The sequence below is a fragment of the Macrotis lagotis genome, chromosome 2 (genome assembly GCF_037893015.1).
Source record: "Macrotis lagotis isolate mMagLag1 chromosome 2, bilby.v1.9.chrom.fasta, whole genome shotgun sequence".
NCBI classification, from domain to species: domain Eukaryota; kingdom Metazoa; phylum Chordata; class Mammalia; order Peramelemorphia; family Peramelidae; genus Macrotis; species Macrotis lagotis.
Window position 1 is genome coordinate 73,716,084 of NC_133659.1, and position 23,338 is coordinate 73,739,421.

The following is a 23,338-nucleotide window of genomic DNA, read 5'->3' on the forward strand; positions in this document are numbered from 1 at the left end:
CTACACCTGAGTGGACTCTTTAGACTATGTTACTGTGTTGTGACTTAGTCATTGATGATACTGTTTTAGCACTTACAATGTGCAGATTTCTGGCTATTTGGAAACTATTCCTTTATGGAATAACCTCATTTCCTAAAAGCATTTCCTAATTGATTGGCATCACTTTTCGATTCTTTACTGTAACAAAAAGAGCTGCTGTGAATATTTTTGTACATAGATCTCTGGTTATATAGACCTAGTGGCAATATCTCTGGGTCAAAAGGTATGTACAGTTTAGGAATTGCTTTCTAGAATGATTGACTAGTTCTCAGCTCTACCAACATTGCCTTGATTTAACAGTTTTCCCACATCCCCTCCAGCATTTGCCATTTTTCTCTTTTTTTTTGCATGTTAACCAGTCTGTTGGGTATGATGTGATGGTACCTGAGTTACTTTAATTTGTGTTTTTTCTGATTATTAAAGATTTAAAGCATTTTTTCATGATTACAGTTAAGTTTAGATTTTTTCCTCTTAAAATTGCCTTTTCAAATCCTGACAATTTATAGGTTGGGAAATGTCTTTTAGTCATGTAATGTGACTTAATTCCCCTTTCAGAGAAACTGTGTAAAGTTTGCCCCCCTAATTTCCTGCTTTTCTTTTAATGATAGTTGGGGCAGCTAGGTGACCCAGTGGATAGAGCACCAGCCCTGGAGTCAGGAGGACCTGAGTTCAAATAGGGCCTGAGACATTTAATAATTACCTAGCTGTGTGGCCTTGGGCAAGCCACTTAACACAATTTGCCTTGCAAAAACCTTAAAAAAAAAAACCCAGCTTCATTTGTGTTTTAAATTTTTAAAATTATAATATCAAATCATCCATTTTACTTCCTGTGGACTTTCTCTTATTTTGATTATGAATTCTTATCCTATCCTTCTGACAGGAGAGTTCTTCCATGCTCCCTTAGTTTGCATATGGTATAACCCTTTATGTTTAAATTGTTTTTCCATTTTGAGCTTATCTTGGTAAACAATATGAACTAGTGGTCTGTGCCTGATTTCTGCAAGACTTCCCAGTTTTGGTCAAATGAGTTCTTGCCCCAATAACTGGGGTCTTTGTGTATATCAAACATTATTTTATTAGCTTCTGTTTATTGTTTACTTAATCTGTTCCACTGATCATATCTAGCAGCAGATTACTTCTGTGATTAAAGGTTGTTCTGATAGTTTTGAGAGATGGTACTGCTAGACTCCCTTACTGTTTTTCTTACTTCATTCCTTTGATATTCTTGGCCTTTGATATTCATTCCTCCAGGTGAATTTTTTGTTATTTTTTTCTAATTCTCTAAAGTAATTCTTTGATAATTTGATGTGGTAGCTGATAGGTTAATTAATTTAATTAGTATGGTCATTTTGATTATATTGCCTCAACCTGCCCACAAGCAATTAATCATTCTTCAATTTGTAATTGTGTAGTTCTTGTGTGTATCTTTGGCAGGTAGACTAGCAAGGGTTTTATACTGCTAGTTATTTTAATTGGAATTTCTCTTTCCCTCTCTTCCTGTGGGGTTTTGTTGCTAATGATTTTATGTGACTTTATTTTATATCCTGCAACTTTGCTGAAGCTATTCATTGTTTGAGTTTAAGTAAACATAGCATCTACAAGGAGTATTGTTTTTATTTCTCCAGCTTAATCACAGTTGCTCCTCTCTGTCTTAATCTGAGACCTGGAACTGGGTAATGGGTGACCGAGCTGGCAGATTCATCCATTCTTTTTGCCAGTACTAGTTCAGGGGTTCCTTGAGATCTCTTTCTGTCCTGTCTACACAGACCTCTTCCTAAGCTTCCCTGGCTGAAAAAAAAATATTCATTGTGACATTTTCTTGAATTTCCCATCAGAATTGGTTGGTCTGCCCTCTTGATTCAGCTCCTCTCCCCACCCAACTATTTTTTAAAACTACTTTGCTTGTGACTATAAACAGCTTCATAAAAATTGATGACTCTGTCTTAACTGATTTTTTGGGGGGATTTTTTAGAGGCATCAATGCTAGATGAACTGTTTCCTTCTTTCTCTAAAACAATTAACTCCTTTGTGAATATTTAAAATTTTAGAAAAGATAATCAACTTTTTAGGATAGCTTCTGAACCCTGTAAAATCTTCTTGAGAATTTGAAATTATGCACTTTATGAGCAGTATCATCTCAGAAAGCAGAGAAAGGCAGTGCAGAGTTAGTTTAGACAAAGATTGGGAAGATCAGTTAGTTATTTAACTAAGCAAAGTCATCTCCATTGGCTTTCAGAGATGAAGCTGGGAAGATTACATGAAGAGGAAACATGGAAAAGATTTACAAAAACCATTACAACAAACTTTTCTACATCAAGAATAGTGGAACCATCACATTTTTGGACCCTAACATTATGGTCCCTGACATATTTCAAAGGAGGTTGAAATGTCCCTAAAGAGAATAAATCGGGGGGGGGGGGGGCACAGCCAGAACAGATCATGTATAGAAAGGATATCTCCTGCAAAAAGTTAAATTGTGAAGGTATCGAGAGGCTGAAAGACATGGTTTCCTGTAGGTGGGGTGGAGGTGTAAGAGAAAAAGAGTATCGGTAATTCCTGACCTAGGTCTGCTCTACCATTTGTGCCAAGAGCCTGATGAGGGTCATCAGTAAGCAAACTGGGTATATCCTTAATTGAAGGCATTATTAGGGAAGCAAGTAGGTCTTCACAATTGATATTAAGCCATTAAGTACAACCTTTCTGTCTCATATAAATCATAATTACTCAGGATTCCCTGGAAGATAAAATGATAATCAATATTGACTTTCCGTCAATAAACAAATCAATAAGTGCTAGGCATACAAAGAACCCTGCTCTCTAGGAGTCCCCCATCTAACAGAGAGCAAGACAAGACTGAAACAGAGCTAAACAGCAGGGTTGGGAGTCCCCTGGCATGGGCACCATGCAGTCAGAGGAGCCCAGCTAGGGGGGGTGATAGGATCACTGCCTCCCTAAATGCAGGGTTATCTGATGACCACGTTTGAGACAGGGAACAGTGAGAGGGCAGCCCTTTGATGATGACCATCACAGGAGGCAGTATGTAGTGTGTGGGGTCAGGGAGAACTGAGAGGACAGCCTTTTAATAGTGATCATCACACAAGGTACAACATGGGGTACCGTTGTCAGAAGCAAAAGTGTGTGTATACCCTCAACTTTGGAGAGAATGAGCAGGCAAAAATGACTCAGTGAAATTTTAGACCTATTTGAAAAATGACCATCTAGATTAAAAAGTCAAAGCAGGTTTTTTTTTTAAGCATTTTAGGATGAGCCAGGCACTTCCCTGAACTCTAGAGATACAAAGAGAGACAGAAGACAGTAGCCTGGAGCTGAGAGATGGAACAGCTTACTAGAGGACTACCTAGGAGACTGGGATTGCTGGATTGAAGAGGACATAATGGTGAAGAAAGGGCAAGAAAACTGGAAAATTAGAAAAGGCTCCATTATTATAAAGGACTTTGAACTCCCAATAGAGGATTTTGTATTTGATCCCAGAGGCAATGGGGTGAAACCATTGGATCTTCGATTTTGAAAAAATCACTTAAGTGACTGAATGGAAAAGTGACTGGTTGGAGTGGAAAGACTTGACAGAGTCAGCAGCAAGCTAATGCCATAATCTGGGCATGAGGTGATAAGGCCCTGTACTGAAGGCACTTGAGATGCTGAGATACTGAGAGAAGTTGTGAAATGAACCCGCCTTTGAAATGGCTTGGATTTGAATGGGTGAGAGAGAGTGAGGAGTTCAGGGTTGTGAGCCTGAGGGCCTGCAAGTACGATGTCATCCCCAGAATAATAGGAAAGGGGCACTGGGGAGAGAGAAAGGTAAAAGATCTGTTTTGGATCTGCTTGAATGTCTATTGGAACTTTTGGGAACAGATGAAATCACCAAGGAAAGTAATATAGAAAGGAGGGTCCAGGATAGCGACTTGTGGACATGACTTGGATGATGAACTTGCAAAGGAGCGTTAAGATATAAGTGGTCAGATAAGTAGGAAAACAAGAGAAAGTGGTATCCCCAAAACTCGGAGAAAATAGAGTATCAAATGGGACAGAGTGAGTGAATAGCAGTCAAAGATTGCTTAGAGTTCAAACCACCAGTAGTGAATACCTTTTACTCTGTGCTGAAAAGCACAATTAAAAAACAAATAAGTTTGATTCCTACTTTCTGTATCCTGACTGCCATTAAAAACAAGTCTTTAGAACAAGAAGACAGTCTTATTCCACTCAGCATTATAAATCAACAGTAGCAAAGGATATTACAAAATTCAGCAAGTGACCAAGAATCAGATGACATGGGCAGTTAGAAATTATCCTTCTTTTAGTGTCACCATTCTGAGTAATAAAAAATGTTTTCTAATAGAAAATATGCTTACATGATTGATACTTGTTTGGAGTAAAAATGGTATATAAATGTAAAATAACCTGTATATTAAACTTGATTCTTAAACTTAGTGCAGGAGTTCCCAGGTATTTTCTAGCCAGAAACACTTTGGCATCTGACTGTTTCATAATATTGCTGTAACTCTTGTTTTACTTTCGCCTCTGCTTTTGTTCCTTGAAAATGTGACTTTGCCTTTCCCCTACTTTTTCTTCTGCCTGATCTTCATGTTTAAAATGAATATTTTGAAAATGAATAAATCCACAATATAGCTTTTATTCCATAGAAGTCTCTATGGGAAAAAAATACTGTTTCTGTCAACTTTGAAGTTGAATGTGTAACCTTTACAACACTAGACTAGGAATCTTGTCTATATTTGAGTTTGAGTTTGAATGGTACTCATGTTTCTTACTGGTAGGAGGATCTTGGGGACATTGCTTATAAACTCATTCATTTTCTTTTCTTGTTCCTCTCTCATAGTCAATACTCAATAACTTCTTCAGTTCTGAATCCTTGTGTGTAGTAACACAGGGGAAATAACCCTTCTCTTCACAGGAATGCTGTGTATCAAATAAGATTATAATAGTACTTTTAAAAAAATGTAAAATGACATCAATATCGCCTATGAGCATTGAGAAATATTTTTTGAGTACTGTTATTCTAACATTTTAGCAGCAGTTGGAATATTGAAAAAGTTAGGTAAAGGATAAATTGACAATAAAAACAAAAACTTGATCAAAGAAGCTGTGGTGCCAAGTGGTAGATGGTAGTTTTATTGACTATTGAGATGGATTAAAATGTGACTCACTGTAGCATGCTGTAATCTAGTTCAGTCTAGTTGTAAACTAGGATACCTTTTTTGTTTTTTTGTTTTTGTAAGGCAATGGGATTAAGTGACTTGCCCAAGGTCACACAGCTAGGTAATTATTAAGGGTCTGAGGCTGGATTTGAACTCAGGTCCTCCTGACTCCAAAGCCAGTGCTCTGTCCACTGCTCCATGTAGCTTCTCCCTAAGCTAGGATATTTTTCAACAGTACAATTCCAGTTTCCTTATTTATTAGTTGGTGTTTGTACCTGTGAATACCCTTAGCTCATATTGGAAAGATCTGATACTGAAATTTATTTCACAATAAACATTAGATTTTAGGTGTCATTATCAGACTGGATGTATGAAAGATCTTCCTCTCTGTCTTCCTCAGAGTTAAATGATTTGCCCAGAGTCACAGAGACCAGTAAGTGTCTGGGGTCCCTCAGGTCCTCCTGATTCCAGGCCCTGTACTGTTATCCACTTGTGTCAGTGAGCTGCTCCATTTTTGAGAGAAATCTTAAACTTTCCAGGTCTGAAACTGAATTCTGTCTAAGTTCTCCCCTTTGCCACACTTCCTTATTTCTATCACTTTTCAGTGATTAAGGTTGGGATGTTCCATTGTCTTGAACTCCTTCCTCACCCCACATATCCAATCTGCGTTTTTCTCCTTTACAATATCTTCCATATCTGACCTTTCTCTCATATTCCACAGCTCACCACTCCCCCAGATTATTGCAGCAGCCTCTTCATTGGCCTCTCACCTCTCCAGTTCATCTTCCACACATGGAGCAGCCAAGTGATTTTCCTTAAGGCTATATCTTTGTGACTCCACTACCTCATCAAGGGCTGTAGCTTCCTATCCTCTCAAGGATAAAACAGAAGCTTCTTCATGTAATTTATAAATTCCTGCTTATATTTGAAGCAGCACTTTTACACATTCAACAACCCAGTCAAATTGACTTTCTCTTTTTTTCCTCACATATCACATTTCATCTCCCATCTCTTTGCCTTTGTACTACTTGGAATGACCTTTCTCTTTGTTGTTTAGTAATTTTTCATCAAGACCCCATTTGGGGTTTTCTGGCAAAAATACTGGTTGCTATTCTTCTGTGACTTATTTTACAGATGGGGAGACTGAGTCAAACAGTTCCATGACTGGTTCAAGGTCACACGGCTACTGTCTGAGACTGATTTGTACTCGGGTCTTCCTGACTCTAGACCTGAAACTCTATCCAATGTGCCGCCCAACTACCCTTCTTCCTTACTACGTAAGAGTTCATCTACCATCTTCTGCAGTAATCCTTTCTTGATTCATTTCTCCTCCCCCTCCCCCCAGCTGTTAGTGTCCTCCTTTTCAAAGAATAATATTCATTTTAGCCTTATAGTTCTGTTACTTGTATTTTTATACATATTTATTTCCCACATCAATCTGAACTCATTGCAAATAGGGTTTGTTTCACCTTTGGTTACTTGTATTTTACAGTAATTGTGAGAAGGTGCTAACAAATATTTGTTTATTTTTAAATGATTCAAAACACAGACAAGAGATTTTGAGTCCTTAGCAACAACTACAGTAATATCTACAAAGGAAATATTATTGGCCAAGAAATTTGGCTGGAAGCCAGTTTAATTAAGTGACTTCCCACCTTTTTTTCTATTTATGGTAAGTTGTCTCTACTTAGCCTGTTTAATAATACCTTGTTCAAAGACTGACATTCAGATAGATTCTTGAATAGATTACTTGAATTAATGAATAATCCTTATAATACACATGATATAGACAAGGAACCAGATGATGATTATTTTATCCTTTAGGAGATTAAGATATTCTTTTTTTAAGACTTATTTTTTTATTTTTTAATTTAACATTTATTTATTCTCATTTTGTGCAAATAATGTTTTTATACATTAATAAAACATTCTTGTTTAAGAGTAAACAAAATACCCCCTCTCCCCCAAAAAATATAGACTTGCTTGAGTGATGAAGTAGTGAGAAAAAAATTAAAATTAAAAAAACAATAGTAATTGTAGGTATGGCCAGGTGGCGCAGTGGATGGAGTACCAGCCCAGGAGCCATGAGCACCCGAGCCCATATCTGGCCTAATACACCCAACAATCACCCATCTTTGTGACATGCAAGCCACCCCAACCCCAGTGCCCTGCAAAAACCAAAAAAAGAAAAAAAAGGCCCAAAATATAATAAAATAGTAATAATAGTAGGGGCAGCTGGGTGGCAGAGCATTGGCCCTTGAGCCAGGAGCACCCAGGTCCAAATCCGGCCTCAGACACCCAATGATCACCCTGCTATGCGGCCCCAGGCCGGCCACCCGGTTCCATTTGCCCTGCACCCCCCCCCCCCCAAATAATAATAATAAAAAATGTGCTTCAGTCTGTGTTCCAACACCACCAGCTCTGTTGCGGGTGGATCACATTCTCTATGGTAAGTCCATCTCAAAAGTTACTTCCATATTTTTCCAATGTTGCCAGTGCTGATCGCAACTCCCTCCTTTCTTATTTCTCCACTACCATGTACTCTATTTTCTCTCTCCTTTCACTCTGACTCTGCTGTAGGGTCACTGAGTGGCGCAGCAGACAGATCCCTGGTCCTGGGGCCAAGAAGCCCTGAGCCCCCTTACCACCCCTTAGGACTAGCCTCCACCTGGCCCTATGGTTCCAGACAGGCCATCCAAGCCCAGCCCCTTGCAATAAGTAAAAAAGAAAATGTGTTATATCTGACCATTCTCCTCCCATGGTCCATCCTCTCCTCCATCACTCACATCCCCCCCTTCCCCCTGTCCCCCCTCTCTCCTTACTCCAGATGTCTATACCCCATTGAGTATATATGCTGTTTCCTCTCCTAGCCACCTCTGATGAGAGCAAAGGTTCCCTCATTCCCCCTTGCCCCCCCCTTCCATATCATTGCAATAGCTCATTGTAATAAAGAAAAATCTTATTATATGAAATATCTTGGCCTATCCCCCTCTCCTTTTTCTTTCTCCTATTACATTTCCCTTTTTTCCTATTGATTTCATTTCTACACCATATTTTATCTTCAAATTCAGCTTTCTTCTGTGCTTCATCTATAAAAGCTCCCTCTACCTGCTCTATTAGCTGAGAAGGTTCATATGAGTTTTATCAGTGTCGTTTTTCTGTGCAGGAATACATGCAGTTCATCATTAAGTCCCTCATATTTCCCCCCTCTCCTCCAATCTCCATGCTTCACCTGAGTCCTGTATCTGAAGATCAAACCTTCTGTTCAGCTCTGGCCATTCCAACAGGAACATTTGGAATTCCCCTGGTTCATTGAAAGTCCATCTTTTTTCCCTGGAAGAAGACATTCAGCCTTGCTGGGTAGTTCATTCTTGGCTGCATTCTAAGCTCTTCTGCCTTCCGGTATATTGTATTCCAAGCCCTATGAGCTTCCAATGTAGTTGCTGCTAAGTCCTGTGTGATCCTGACTGCAGCTCCATGATATTTGTACTCTGTCCTTCTGGCCGCTTGTAATATTTTCTCTTTGACTTGGGAGTTCTGGAACTTGGCTATAATATTCCTGGGGGTTGGTTTTTTGAGATCTCTTTCTCAGGGGGATCGGTGGATTCTCTCCATTTCTATTTTGCCCTCTGCTTCTAGAATATCAGGGCAATTTTCCTATAGTAATTCTTTGAAAATGATGTCAAGGCTCTTTTCCTGATCATGACTTTCAGGTATTCCAATAATTTTAAAATTATCTTTCCTAAGTCTGTTTTCCATATCAGTTGCTTTTTCAATGAGATGTTTCACATTTTCTTCTAATTTTTTATTCTTTTGGTTTTGAAGTATTGAGTCCTGATTTCTCGTAAATTCAGCAGTCTCCCTGAATTTTATTCTTTGTCTGAAGGATCTGTTTTCCTCAGAGAGCTTTCTTATCTCTTTTTCCATCTGGCCAATTTTGCTTTTTAAAGCATTCTTCTCCTCAATAACTTTTTGAACTGTTTTATCCATTTGACCTAAGCTGGTTTTTAGCATGCTATTTTCTTCAGCATTTTTTTGGATTTCCTTGACTAAGCTGCTGACTTCATTTTCATGTTTGTCCTGCATCTCTCTCCTTTCTTTTCCCAGTTTTTCTTCTAACTCCCTCATTTGATTTTCAAAGTCTTTTTTGAGCTCTGTCATAGCGTGAGCCCAATTTCTGTTTTTCTTGGAGTCTAGATGCAGGAGCTTGTGCTTCCTCATCTTCAGACTCAGTGTTTTGATCCTTCTTGGGCTCATTTGCAAAATATTTCTCAATAGTCTTCCTTTTGTTTCTCTGCTTGCTCATTTTCCCAGCCTAAGCCTGTTTTTTGGGGGTGCTTCTTGAGCTTTTGGGACACTCCCACAAGGGTCTCAGTGTGTGAGGCTCTGTCCTCCCTTCTGGTCTGTGAATGACCATATGCGCCCCCCTCTGCTACGGGGCCGAGGTGGGGGGGGGGGCCTAGACTGGGATCAGGATCTGAATGTGGTCAGAGCCCCAGAGTCCTGTTCCAGGGGCAGAGGACAGGGCTCACAGTCTCTCTTCACTCCCCTCCCTCAGCTCCATGGGCTCATGCCCTGGGGGCTCCTGCTTACCGGCTCAGCCTGCTTCTGTTTCCTGCCCTGGCCCAGGAGCTTGCTGTGTGCCCTGAGGGCTGGGCTTCAGGAGCTCTCTCTGGCAGAGGTCAGAGCTCGTTCCCTCTGGGTTCTGTCTCTCGAAAATTTAGTTAAGAGTCCCTAAGTTTTATGAGAGAGCCCCTAAGACAGGATCCTCTCTTGTTGCCATCTTGGCTGCACACTCTCAGAATAAGATATTCTTATAACTAAGTATTTCTAAGCTAGCAGCAGGGCCTAAGAACTAGGCTGTAGAAATAGATGAGAGATGAGGATGAAAGACTTGACTCCATCCATCCAACTCTCAGCCAGGACATAAATCTTCCTAAAGCACTGGTTTGACAAGATCATTCTCTCCCTCTCCCTCTCTGTCAAGTATAAAAATTTAACTACCACCCTCCCCACTCCCCTTACACTGGTCTGATGACTCATTTCCCCACATTTGAATGTAAGCAAATTTTCCGTTTAATCAGTTATCATTGTTAATTCACGTTTATTGTTTTATATTTCTCTTCATTCTTATATTTGAACTGGGAGGTTTTTGTTCAGCTGTGATCTGTTCATCAAGAAGTCCTATTTCATTAAAGGTCATTTCTTTTTTCCCAGCCCCAATCACAGTCGACCTTTCTGAGTGAGTTATTCTTGGCTATGTATCTATATCCTTTTGGTTTTAGGAATATAATAGTCCAAGCTCTATTTTATGTTGATGACTGATAAATTGTGAGTGATCTTGACTGATATCCCTTGGTACTTGAATTCTTCGTACTTGCAGTAGTTTTACTTTGACCTGAAAGCTCTGGATTTTGGATATGGATGTTTTGGGGAGTTTTCATTTATTTATTTCAGAAGGTGGGACAGTAGATTCTTTCCACTTTGCCTTCTGAGTTTAAGAGGTTAGGTAGTTTTTCTTTTTAAGATTTCTTTAAACACAAGATGTCTAAACTCTTTTGGTCATAATGTTGCTAAATGTTTAGGCAGAACATGAAAGAATTCTTGTAAAAGACCAATTTTTTTTTTTTAAGGTTTTTGCAAGGCAAATGGGGTTAAGTGGCTTGCCCAAGGCCACACAGCTAGGTAACTATTAAGTGTCTGAGACCGGATTTGTACCCAGGTACTCCTGACTCCAGGGCCAGTGCCTTATCCACTGCGCCACCTAGCCGCCCAAAAGACCAACTCTTACCCAGAAAAAATTTTAGAGACAAAAACATTGCTGTGCCTAGCGAAGGCAGGAAACCATTGATCCCTAAGCAAAGAAGGAATCTTGCTAAAGAACAACCCAAGGTGCCTTGAGATATTGAGCAGTAAGGAAAGCATAGGAGAGAGGGGTTACTGAGGAATCTACACTCCCCAAGAGCAGACTCCTCCAAAGGAGAGGAGGTAGTGGGCAAAGATGAGATAACAAAGACTGTAGAAGAGGGTGGTGGGTCAAAGAACCAATCCTTTCAGATTAATTGGGCTTCTGTGCCTGGTGGCAGGGATTCAGGAGGTCTTGCCTGGGAGGGAGTTTACTCAAAGTTAATTAACCTCATCTCAAAAACTTGAACAATAGAATGATTGGGGTAGAGGGATGGGGAGACACATGGTCAGTACACAGGGTACATATCAGCAATTATAAAGTATATTTTTCTGTCCAGTATTTCCCATTCCTCAATAAGGTTCAGATAGACCAATGATTCTAATTTTTCAGGTCATTGATTTTTGTTATCCTAAAGATTTTCTTCTGTTTTTGCACTCATTAACTTTATTTTAATGTTTGTTGTCTCACTTTGCTCACAAGCTTTTACACCTCTTGTGCCAAGCTTGCTCCCTTTCTAATTATTTCTTCCATTTTTCCCCCTCAAGCACATTCATTTCATTGATCTAAAACATTTTTCAACTTAAAAAAAACGAAGCATTTTGTGCCTGAGCTATGTTTTTCCACTGAGGCTTTATTTGAGATTGTTTTGGAGTCACTTTCTCCTGTTGCCTGCCACATAAAGATCTCTTTCAGGTGGTTTTCTTTTTTATTGGCTCATTCTCCCAGGTCTGGAGTAGTTCTCTTAGCCCATCCTTGGGGGTGTCTCAGGACCAGTTCATATTGGGGACCTTTGAAAGCTTTCAGTGCCCCAGGAAGTAATCTGATTGAAGGCTGGGGCTGAGTGCCCACCTGCAGGTTTGAGCTCTCATAGTTCCTAGCTCTATTAATGCAGAGGGACAACTCTAGGTTCTCTTTGGGCTGGTATTCCTGCAAGCTTCAGATGGGTCTCGAACCAAGGACCTAGTCTGTTCCTGGAGGCTAAGCCTCACTACTAATTCTTTTGAACTTTTTCTTCTCTGTATACCCCCTACTTGAGAACCGCACCCCTGGACTCTGTTCTTGGTCTGACATGGATTTGTTCCTCAGCTCAGGGTAATTAGCCCTGAAGTTGCCATTTGACATCTGTTTTTGCCTATATTGTTATCCATTCAACTGACTCAGATTTAAGTGAGAAAGAGAACAAAGTCATCAGCTTTATTCTCTCCCTTCAAATTCATCAGAATCCTATGGCTAAATGACTGGTGATGACCAGGAATGCAGTAGATGACCTTGGCCTTTCTAAAGCAAGGCCTTTCCTGGCCAAAGAGTGTGTCAGGCAATACTCATTGTTAATCATTGACTAAGGATTGGTTAAGAATTAAAATAAAGGAGAACCTAATTGACCATCACAAAAAATCAGTCTTGAGAGGGGAAGATCTGACCAGAACTGAAAACTACTGCTATTGACACTATTTCAAAGCTATCAGACCCGAAACTGTGGCCCTTAAAATCCTATTTTAGTCATTCAGTGAAAGCCTTAATGATTTGGGTTTAAAGGGTAGTAGCTCTATTTGAAATATAATAGTCTGAGTCAGAGAATATTTGGTTTCATTTAAAAACCTTTTTTTTTTTTTTAAACTTTCTTTCAGGGGAGGCTAGGTGGTGTAATGGATCTAGCACTGGCCCTGGAGTCAGGAATACCTGGGTTCAAATCCGGCCTCAGATGCTTAATAATTACCTAGCTGTGTGGCCTTGGGCAAGCCACTTTAACCCCATTTTCCTTGCAAAAAAAAAACCTAAAAGAAAAGAAAATATATATAAATGAGCAAAATTCTATGACAGTATCATAAAGAGAGAAATCATATCTTATAGAAGCTACATATTTCATTATGCTTTCATGTGTTTTTTTTCATGACTTTCACAATAACTTTGTGAAAGTAAGTAGGTATTTTTTCAGTTTAAATAGACATAAAATTCACCATGCCTATTTACATTTGATGCTCTACTTATCAGTGTTACAAGTTATCAAGAATTAGATAAAACTTTTTTTTTGGTAGGGGGATGAGGAAAAAGGTGGTCTGCATCTGTGATTTCATCCACCTTCAGGGATCTTTTTTGTCTAGGAGGAGAGGTGGAATATGTATACAAGTAACTATGTATATATTAAGAATATTATTTTCAGTCTCCTGAGTATAAGTGACATGAAATGGAAATGAGATTGGAGAACAGGCAAGTGGTCCAGTTTGCCCAGGTATAGAGCATGTGAAATGAGGCTGTGGAAAGCTAGCTGGATCAGGCTTTTATTATTGAGGAGGCAGTGAGGATCACTGGAGATCTTTTGAGATTTCCTGAAGGATGACTTAGAAACTCAGACCAGGGAAGTTATTTAAGACATTAGTGCACTACTTCTACCAAGAAGGAGAAGGCTTTAATAAATGAGAATACCTTTATAGAGTGTTTGTTTTAAGGCTACAAAATGAGACCTGGGAAAGACCCTAATAAAGACCAATGTCGTCCCAGCTCATTGCTGGTCATCTTGATTTTTGCTTTGCCATTTGCCTTAGATAACTTCCAGAGGAGAGAGACTGAGACTTTACTTAAATCCAATTAATGCAGAAATCAAGACATCCCTCTTCTGAGAATGATGGGCAACAACATAGACAACTTAAATCTTTCTTGTTTACAGATAAATTCTGCATTTAATTTGCATTCTGCAAGTGGTTTGTAAACTTCATTATTTGGCCTAGTATACCCTACTTGGATTTGTTGTGTAATCATTGTACCACAAACACATTGTTAGTCTTTATACTTTTTCTCTTCAGTCTATTTCATCATGACACACACATATGATGTGCCAAGAAAGTACCACTCTTGGCAGGTCTTCCTTCATTGGAAAGGCCTTAAGTGACTGATTATCTTTTATTTAATTTAGTTGTCAAGGACACTTGTCATAAGGCAGCTTATATTAATCTCCCCGACTCCAATACCCCCCATCAGGGGCTATTGTGACTTAATGTTTTGGATAGCTCCTGAGCAGTATGAATTGGTTTTCCAGGGAATGATCCTAAAAATATAGCTGTCAGTTCTTTGAGTGAAGAATACATATGTCCCACTCTGTGGCTTGACCCTCTCCCCTCAAAAGCTGCTTTGACTTGAAGGTCACTGAGTGTGGTTTTTTTGGGGGGGAGGGATTTAGGTTTTTGCAGGGCAGTGGGGGTTAAGTGGCTTGCCCAAGGCCACACAGCTAGGTAATTATTAAGTATCTGAGACCGGCTTTGAACTCAGGGACTCCTGGCTCCAGAGCCGGTGCTCTATCCACTGTGCCACCTTAGCTGCCTCCTGAGTATGTTTTTTTAAAGTACAGTAATTGTTTTTCTAAGCCTTTAGTCTCCTGGTATGCCAGATATGAATCCCTCTCCTCCCCTAAGTTCAAAGAAATGACGCCAGATGTTTGGCTCCAAATAGTGATATTTTTAGACCCTCTATGAAGGCATTAAGAAATTTTGATTTATATTGGTGGAAAGTGTACCTATAGTGATAAAATTCAGTATCTTTGAAGCAACTAATGTTTTCCTTTATTTTCTCTTTCTATAGCAATTGAAGCCGTTTTTTATGAGGGAAGTAGGCAATCATTTTGATGAATTCGTGACCAGTCTTATTGATAAATCAGCCTCACTGGATATCTCTGGATCTGGGACGTCTTTTGCTATTCTCAATGGAGGGAAGACTAACTACAGTGCTAAGTAAGTATGCTTACTTTTTCTTTCTTTATTAAAACATTTGCCTTGTTTTTGCCTATTATGGAACCAAATTTCTAATGGCCCTTTAAGTACTTAAAATATCTTGCTCTTTGCCAGGGATCTGAGAAATCCTCCAGAACAAGGAAAGCTTTTTGTTGTAAGAAGGTCTATGTTGGAGTAAGTATATCTTGCATTTGCCTATCACAGTGTATGTGCTATTGGCACAAGTTTGTCTCACATTGTATGGAACCTACATTTGGGAATCTCATGTTTCCCTACACTAACTATAGTATCTCCAACTTAAATGTTCCATGTGCGATAGCAAATAATAGTACTTTCTGTAGAATTCTGAATTTTAAAAGGTAATTTTCTGGTCAGTCATAGATTATATTATCATTCTTTTTTTTTTAAGGTTTTTGCAAGGCCACACTATTATTCTTTTAAGGAAACTGTTAAAATGCAATTTCAAAAAGATTTATGTTGTTACTACAAACCCTCGGTATACTTTTAGTCACTTACTGAAGTTGTTATCTTGGGGATTTATGGTATATAACTAAGGAGTGAAGTTTCTGATATAACTGTGCTTGAAGAAAATTCCAGCCCACGGTAAGGCCTTCAGCAGGGAGGCAGAACAGAATGGGAAGTGAGGAAAGTGGCTTAAACTCCTGATGATATTCAGGGATTGACCACGTCTAGCTCACTACCTGTTTTTTTTATACAGCCTATAAGCAGAGGTTTAAATTTTTCTGAATGAAAAAGTGCTTTCAAGTACTATTACTAAACACCAAGTAGTTTTGAAAATTAACTTTTGTTGTAGATCTAATTATATTTTGTAATGAATTCACCCTAAAATTACAAGGTAAAAGTGTGCTTATGTGTTAAACTTATTCCACAGTTAAGTCAAGGTGATCATTAATGTTTTGAATCATAAGAAATGTCAAACTATTGTATATATTTTCTGTCTGGTCAAAAGTTAAGAAATGAGATCTCCATTCCTACATACACATTTGAGTTTTCCAAGCTTAAACTTCGGTTATAGAATCATTTTCCAGGCCTCACTCAATATAAGTACAAAAGAAATGTTCGTATTTCAAAATCCATTTTACTGCAGTTGAGGAGCTTACCTCTAATCAGATGGAAGTAATCTGCAAATTTTAATCAGTATTCTATCTTAGTTTTCTATTCTTCAAAGTAATGCTAACAGTCATAGAAATATTAGAATAAACAAGATGTTTTGAATTATATATATACACTTGTAATGACTTCACAGTGGTAATAATTGGTAATTTATTGGTCTTTAATTTTCAATTTCATTTACAGTGAACTGTTTGAGGTAGACCATATTCGAACGATATATCATATGTTTATTGCCCTCCTCTTCCTCTTCATTCTCAGCACACTTGTAGTGGACTACATTGATCAAGGAAGGTAAGATAATATGGAGAAAGTTGTTTGGCGTGTGAGATGTGTTGTTTTAATTTCTTTAATTTAAGTTTGAGTCATGAGAGCATTTGATAATGTAATAGGAATGTAAATGTCCTGTTGATAGAAAAGATGCCTATGATAACTATCTGTGGCCTAGAAATAAGGATCAGTTATGTGTTCTATGGAATAGAAGACACAGATAACTGAATTTTTTTAAACTGCTAATTTTTGAAGTGGATTAGAAAATTTAGCTTGAATTTCAAATTTTGTGTTTTATTTTAAGATTATAAAACTAGCTAGCTATGTTGCTATTTGTCCTTTGCTCTCAAAGAGGACCATGACATCAGGAAGATGATACTATGGCATGCAAATGAATTAGATCAAAATGAGGGAAAGCTGTGCAAAGTCACCAGCCTCATTTTTCTCAGGAGTCATCTGGGTCCAGTGACAAGACAGAACAACTGGAGATGTCCCTGGATGCAGTGGGAGACCTTGGCCTTTTTAAGAGCTTTCCTAGGTCTGTTTCACTGTGACCACTCAGTGATGAGCCCATTCAGTGATTAAGGTTAGGTAAGATCTGAGGCAGAGAAAAATGATCTCTTTTACCTAGTGAAAAAAAAATCAGTCCGGGAGGGGGAAACCCTCAGGGTTTCTGGTCAAAACTGAAAGAGTTGCTATTTACATTCATTCTGAGCCAATCCAGGCCAAACTATGATCAAGTGGGACAGGTCAATGAGAGCCAGAATGATTTGGGTTTAAGGCATGCTCCTGAAGAGAGAAGATATTTGCCTAGGTTTCAGCAAGCCAGATTTACATTCTTTTAGGCTGAACCCCTGTAGATAAGGGCATGATACCCTAAGGGCATGTTCCCCGAGAGGGAAGGGAAAGTTGAAAGGAAAAGAGACAGAGAAAGAGACAATTTTTTTCAGTTTTCTTCGACCAGTTAGGTCTCCAGTAAGGTAGCTTCCTACAGAGCTTGTTGTTTATCCTTCCTTTTTTTTTTTTTCTTTTTGGTTTTGTTTTGTTTTTAGGTTTTAGGTTTTTGCAAGGCAAATGGGGTTAAATGGCTTGCCCAAGGCCACACAGCTAGGTAATTATTAAGTGTCTGAGACTGGATTTGAACCCAGGTACTCCTGACTCCAGGGCCGGTGCTTTATCCACTGTGCCACCTAGTCGCCCCATTATCCTTCCTTCTTGAAGAGGACTGTGGTGTCAGATGGGTGAGGCCATGATCCCACTGCTTCCTGGGTTGACTAGCTATAGAGAGCTTTCAGAAACACAAAACTGGACATAAGTTTATAATTAGAGCCTTGATCAACACAGCTAAAAATATGATTAGTGTTTATAGAATTAGTCATAATTATAGTATAAAGATAGTTTTTCTGTAAACATTTGTCCCTTGAGGTTCCAAGAATATTATTATTTCTTTTTTTATAGAGAGTGTTAGACTGTTAATCAAATGTGGTCTCTGGCTAGTAGAAGTATATTGAAGTTAATTATGGTAGAATTTCCTATTATACATTGTTTAACAGACCTCAAGTTGGACAGTTTTTAATGATGATCTAAACATTTGTGGATACTATGTTTAACTTAGTTTTTCATATTTTTTTTTCTTCCCTTCCAGGCTGGTCCTAGAATTCAGTCTCTTCACTTACGCTTTTGGAAAATTTCCTATTGTAATTTGCACTTGGTGGGCCATGTTCCTGGGCACACTAATCATTCCCTATTTACTATTTGACCGCTGGGCCAAAGGATATGCTACGAATTCCCGTCCACTTGCACATTCTTTGTTCTATGGGATGCTTTTCATGCTTTTCCAGGTTGTAGGCTTGGGAGTTGGATCCACTTATGTCGTATTGGTCTATACATTGCCACCGGCTTCTCGATTTGTTGTTATACTTGAACAGGTAAGTATCCTGGAACTTATGAAATCGGTTGCATTTGCATTTCCTAACACAATAAAAAAATGAGTATACTCTTTTGCTTTGGAAATTATGAAGGTATTCTGTGAAGATTTTTAAGGCATTGATCCTACATACTGATACCTTTATTTTTATGGTAGCATTTCTAAAGTTTGGAGTAAGTTCCTAAAGAGTTCCATGCAGGGGCAGCTAGGTGGTGTAGTGGATAAAGCACCGGCCCTGGAGTCAGGAGTACCTGGGTTCAAATCCGGTCTCAGACACTTAATAATTACCTAGCTGCGTGGGCCTTGGGCAAGCCACTTAACCCCATTTGCCTTGTAAAAATCTAAAAATTAAAAAAAAAAGAATAAAATTAAAAGTTCCATGCCTGAAAGTCAAACATTTGTATTGCTATTTCTATTTTGGGGGATTTTTTTTAAATAAGTTAAGAACAAATGAATTTTAAATCAACATAAAATACTTTAGATTTGTTTTTAAAATTATTTTTATTTAATTTCTTAGTCATTAATTTGGTTACACAGACATTATTTTCTATGTCTTAATACTGTTATAAGATTTCTAAGTTTTGGGGGCAGCTAGGTGGCGTAGTGGATAAAGCACTGGCCTTGGAGTCAGGAGTACCTGGGTTCAAATCCGGTCTCAGACACTTAATAATTACCTAGCTGTGTGGCCTTGGGCAAGCCACTTAACCCCATTTGCCTTGCAAAAACCTAAAAAAAAAAGATTTCAAAGTTTTAAGTTCTGTTTTTATCTAATTAAAAATTTTGATTACAGAATCATGTTCATTATAAAATAAAGATTGAACAGTAAGATTGAAGATCTTGGAAGTCATCTCAAGTAAAAAAATACTTGGAATAGCTATTTTGTTTCTTTTTCATTTATTAATTGATTTGGCTAATAGAACCTTCTTATGCTTTTGGAAATTGTGTGGCCATTGCTAATGAGGTTAGAGTGGAAATAATAATGAAAAATGTCTTGGATTACTTATACTGATCTAAAGAAATGACTTATTTTTAATTTTTTGGGGTTGTCTTTAAAATGAACTTAAAATGACAGTTATATGCAAAATGAACCAGAGACATGAGGTTTCCAGTGTTGTTAGTATGTCAAATTGACGTTTTCCTTTATAGGTTCGTTTCATTATGAAAGCTCATTCATTTATTCGGGAGAATGTTCCTCGGGTATTGAATGCTGCTAAGGAAAAATCATGTAAGTAATCATCCTACACACAGGTTTGAAAATGGAGCTTTTTGGTACCCCACTAGTGGTCTTAATAAACTCACTAATGGTTTACCCTTGATCTTAACATTTTGATTTGAAAATGGTTGCTTTTGTAGGCATTCTGGATTTCCTAATTTTGAATGCCTTATCTGAGTTCTCTTAACTAAAATGGATAGAATGCTATTTCTGCTCTAATTTCCCTGGTCCTCAGTTCCCTTAACTCTTCAGCCTCATAGAGAGATCTAGTTACATATAGGGATGGTAATGCTCTATATCCTACCATGTGTCACAAATATTCTTCTACCTGGTTCATAAATGCCACATTTTCATACTAGTTCACCTAAAAACCCTATGCTTTGTCCTCTGACCCCTTCTCCTCTCAATACTCTGCCAGGTTGGCACCCTTTTCTAACTACACTTTCCTTCCTTCCCAGACTTGTCTCTTGGTGAGCCATTCCAACTTTTTGCTGTCTTCTGTTCTAAAATCCCTTGCCCCTTCTACAGTCACTAATAACACCAAATTACAAACCTCTATTGGCTTTCAACAACTACTTCCTTTATTCCTTAACTGTGTTACTCAGTGGAGCTAGAGATCAGCATAAAAACATTGAGTCCATTATAAATCTGTTATCTGATTTCAACTAGGCCCTGTGCCACAGGACAGTTCTTCAACCCTTCTCTAATTGACTCTAGATCTAATGGTAGCAGCAGCTCCTCCAAACACCCTCTTTCTCTTTGATTGCTCCCAACCTTCTTACCTGAAGATCTTGTTCAGATAAAAAATTTCACGTAAAAAATTTGAAACCATCCATCTCAAGATTTGATATTATCCCAGTACTGTCTTGTCCTTCACTGATCAGTCATCATCTTTTTTTTCCATTTATTCATTTTTTAAAATTAATTATTTATTGGGGCGGCTAGGTGGCACAGTGAATAGAGCACCATCCTTGGAGTCAGGAGTTACCTGGGTTCAAATCTGACCTTAGACACTTAATAATTACCTAGCTGTGTGGCCTTCCACTTAACCCCATTGCCTTGAAAAATCTAAAAAAAAAAAAATTATTTTGTTTATTTAAGGCAATGGGGTTGAGTGATTTAGCTAACTTAGGTCACACAGCTAGGCAATTATTAAGTGTCTGAATTCAGATTTGAACTCGGATCCTTCTGATTCTGGGGCCTGTGCTCTCCTAAAGATGGTTTTCAACAATCATTTTTTTGTAAGGTTTAGTGTAACATCTTTCTCCCTTCTCTCCCCATACCCTGATAGAGAACAGCCTAAATAATATAGGTTACAAATGAATTACCATGTTAAGCATATTTCCATATTAATCTTTTGTAAGATAAGAATCTGAATTTAAAAAAAACATCTGAGAGAAAAAAACATTTTAAAAATTGAAAATAGTAAACTTTGCTCTGCATTCGAATTCTATAGTTCCTTCTCTGGTTATTTCCATCACAAGTCCTTTAGAATTGTCATTGATTTTTGTTCATGTAGGTTTTTAACCCTTTCTTGTGATCTCTTTAGGATATACAGACCTAGTAGTAGTATTGCTGGATCAGTTTTTTTGCCATTTGGACTTAGTTCGGAATTGCTCTCCAGAAAGACTAGATCAGTTCACATCTTTACTAACAATGTATTAGTGTTTCAGTTTTCCCATATCCCCTCTAACACTGATCATTGGCCAATATATCAAAAAAGGAAAATCTGATGGTATGTCGGAGTTGTTTTAAATTTGCATTTCTCTAATTAGTAATGATTTAGAACATTTTTTCTTAGAACTGTAGATAATTTTAATTTTTTAATCTGAGAGCTGCCTGTTCATATTCCTTGACCATTTATCAATTGGGGAATGATATATATTCTTATAAATTTGACTCACTTCTCTACATATTTTAGAAATGAATCTGTTATCAGAAGTACTGGTTGTAAAAATTGTTTCCCAGCTTACTGCATTCCTTTTCATCTTGGTTGCATTGGATTTTTTGTGCAGAAGCTTTTTAATTATTTTAAAATTTTAATTATTATTAGAATAGTCTGCTATAGGTTATATAGGTATAACTATGTTAAGTCTATTTCCATATTAATCATGTTGTGAAAGAAGAATCAGAATAATAATAAGAAAAAACTACAAGGTGGGGAAGCATAAAGCAGATTTTAAAAATTAAAATAGTAAGCTTTAGTCTACATTCAGACTATAGTTCTTTCTCTGGGTGGAGATGTTATTTTCCATCACAAGTTCTTTAGTTGTACTACTGATATCATCAAAATTATCCATTTTGCATTTCATAATGTTCTGTTATCTCTTCTTTGTCATTGATAGCTGCCCTTTCTATAGCACTGACAGATAAACTATTCCTTGTTGTCCTAACTGACTTATGTCTAAATCTTGTACCCATTTTGACCTTATTTTGGTATAGGGTGAGAGATATTGGTCTATGCCTAGTTTGTGCCATACTATTTTCTAGTTTACCCAACAATTTTTGTCTAATAATGAGTTCTTATCCCAGAAAAGATTTTAGATTTATATTACTCTTTACTATTTGTCTAATAATCTCTACTTGCTTGGCACATGGCAAGCACTTCATAATTTTTTGTTGCCTTGCCTGATGGCTAAAAATTTAGCCTCAGCTCTTCCATCACAAAAAAGCCACCCCCACACTAGATATCATCCTATAGCTCTCCTTTCTTTGGCAGCTTCTTTCCTTTAAAAGAGCTCTGTACTTTATACTTCTACTTCCCAAAGAGTATCCAGTTTTGCTGCCCTTTGTGGACCTCCAAATTGCTTTCCAGAATAGTTTGAACAATGTATGGTGTCTCAGTTTTCCCATATCCTCTCCAACTTTTTTTTTTTTTGTCATCTTAGCCAATGTGATGGGTGGAAGATGATAACCTCAGAGTTGTTTTAATTTTCTTTTCTCTAATCATTAATGTTTAGGGCATTTTTTCATATGACAGTAGATAGCTTTATTTTTTTCTGTGAACTGTATTCATATCCTTTAACTATTTATCAATAGGAGAATGATTTGTATTCTTATAAATTTGACTTATTTCTCTATATATTTTACACGAGTCCTTGATAATATCAGAAACACTGGCTATGAAAATTCTTTCCCAGCTTTCTGCATTCCTTTTAATCTTAACTGCATTGGTTTTGTTTGTGGGAAAACCTTTTAGTTTAATGTAGTCAAAATCATGCATTTTGCAATCTATACTCTGTCTCTTGTTTGGTCATAAGCTTCTCCTATAGATTCAACAGAATATTTTTGTTCTCCTATTTGGTATCACCTTTATGTCTAAATCCTGTACCCATTTCGAACTTACTTTAATAAAGGGTGTGAGATATGGGTCTGCTTAGTTTCTGCCATACTATTTTCAAGTTTCCCAGCAGTTTTTGATAAATAGTCAGTTCTTATCCTAGAAACTTGTCTTTAAATTTGTCAGTCAGTTACTATCATTTACTACTGTTCTTTTGTACATAATCTAATTCACCAATCCACTTCTCTGTTTCTTAGCTGGCACCAGACAGCTTTGATAACTACTGCCTTATAATTAGGTCTAAAAATTTAAAAATTTATACTGCTTTACAGGGAAGTATGGGGGGGGGAAGAAGAGACTGATAAAAGGGAGGATGAAGGTAAAGTTAAAAGTTAAAGTTTAAAAAAAAATATGAAGAAAACATGAAGGAACAGGAAAAGGACTGATTATGAGGCAGCAGCCAGAAGGAAAACCTTTGTGAGGATAGGTGGTCCTGGGACTAGCTGGCCAAATTTGTGTTGAGTCCCAGCTCATACTCTTTCATCTTGCCAAGATGAATGGGCAGGATTCAGGTAAGAAAAAGAGAATGAGAGTGGGAGTGGGAGAGAAGGTGGAGCAGAGGAAAGACTCTTACTTGTCATTCTCCTTCTCTTTTTACTGGTCTTCATATTCTC

At 37.8% G+C, this 23,338-nt stretch overlaps 1 protein-coding gene across 3 annotated transcripts in view; it reads left to right on the top strand.

Moving 5' to 3' along the window:
- SOAT1 (sterol O-acyltransferase 1) overlaps positions 1-23,338 on the top strand; it is a 67,435-nt gene that overhangs the window by 24,436 nt on the left and 19,661 nt on the right. For all 3 annotated transcript variants that reach the window (XM_074222146.1, XM_074222147.1, XM_074222148.1), the window contains exons 4-8: positions 14,695-14,843; positions 14,958-15,017; positions 16,161-16,268; positions 17,890-18,172; positions 19,318-19,396. In XM_074222146.1, coding sequence (XP_074078247.1) covers positions 14,695-14,843; positions 14,958-15,017; positions 16,161-16,268; positions 17,890-18,172; positions 19,318-19,396 — 679 coding nt within the window. The remainder of the gene's footprint in view (positions 1-14,694; positions 14,844-14,957; positions 15,018-16,160; positions 16,269-17,889; positions 18,173-19,317; positions 19,397-23,338) is intronic.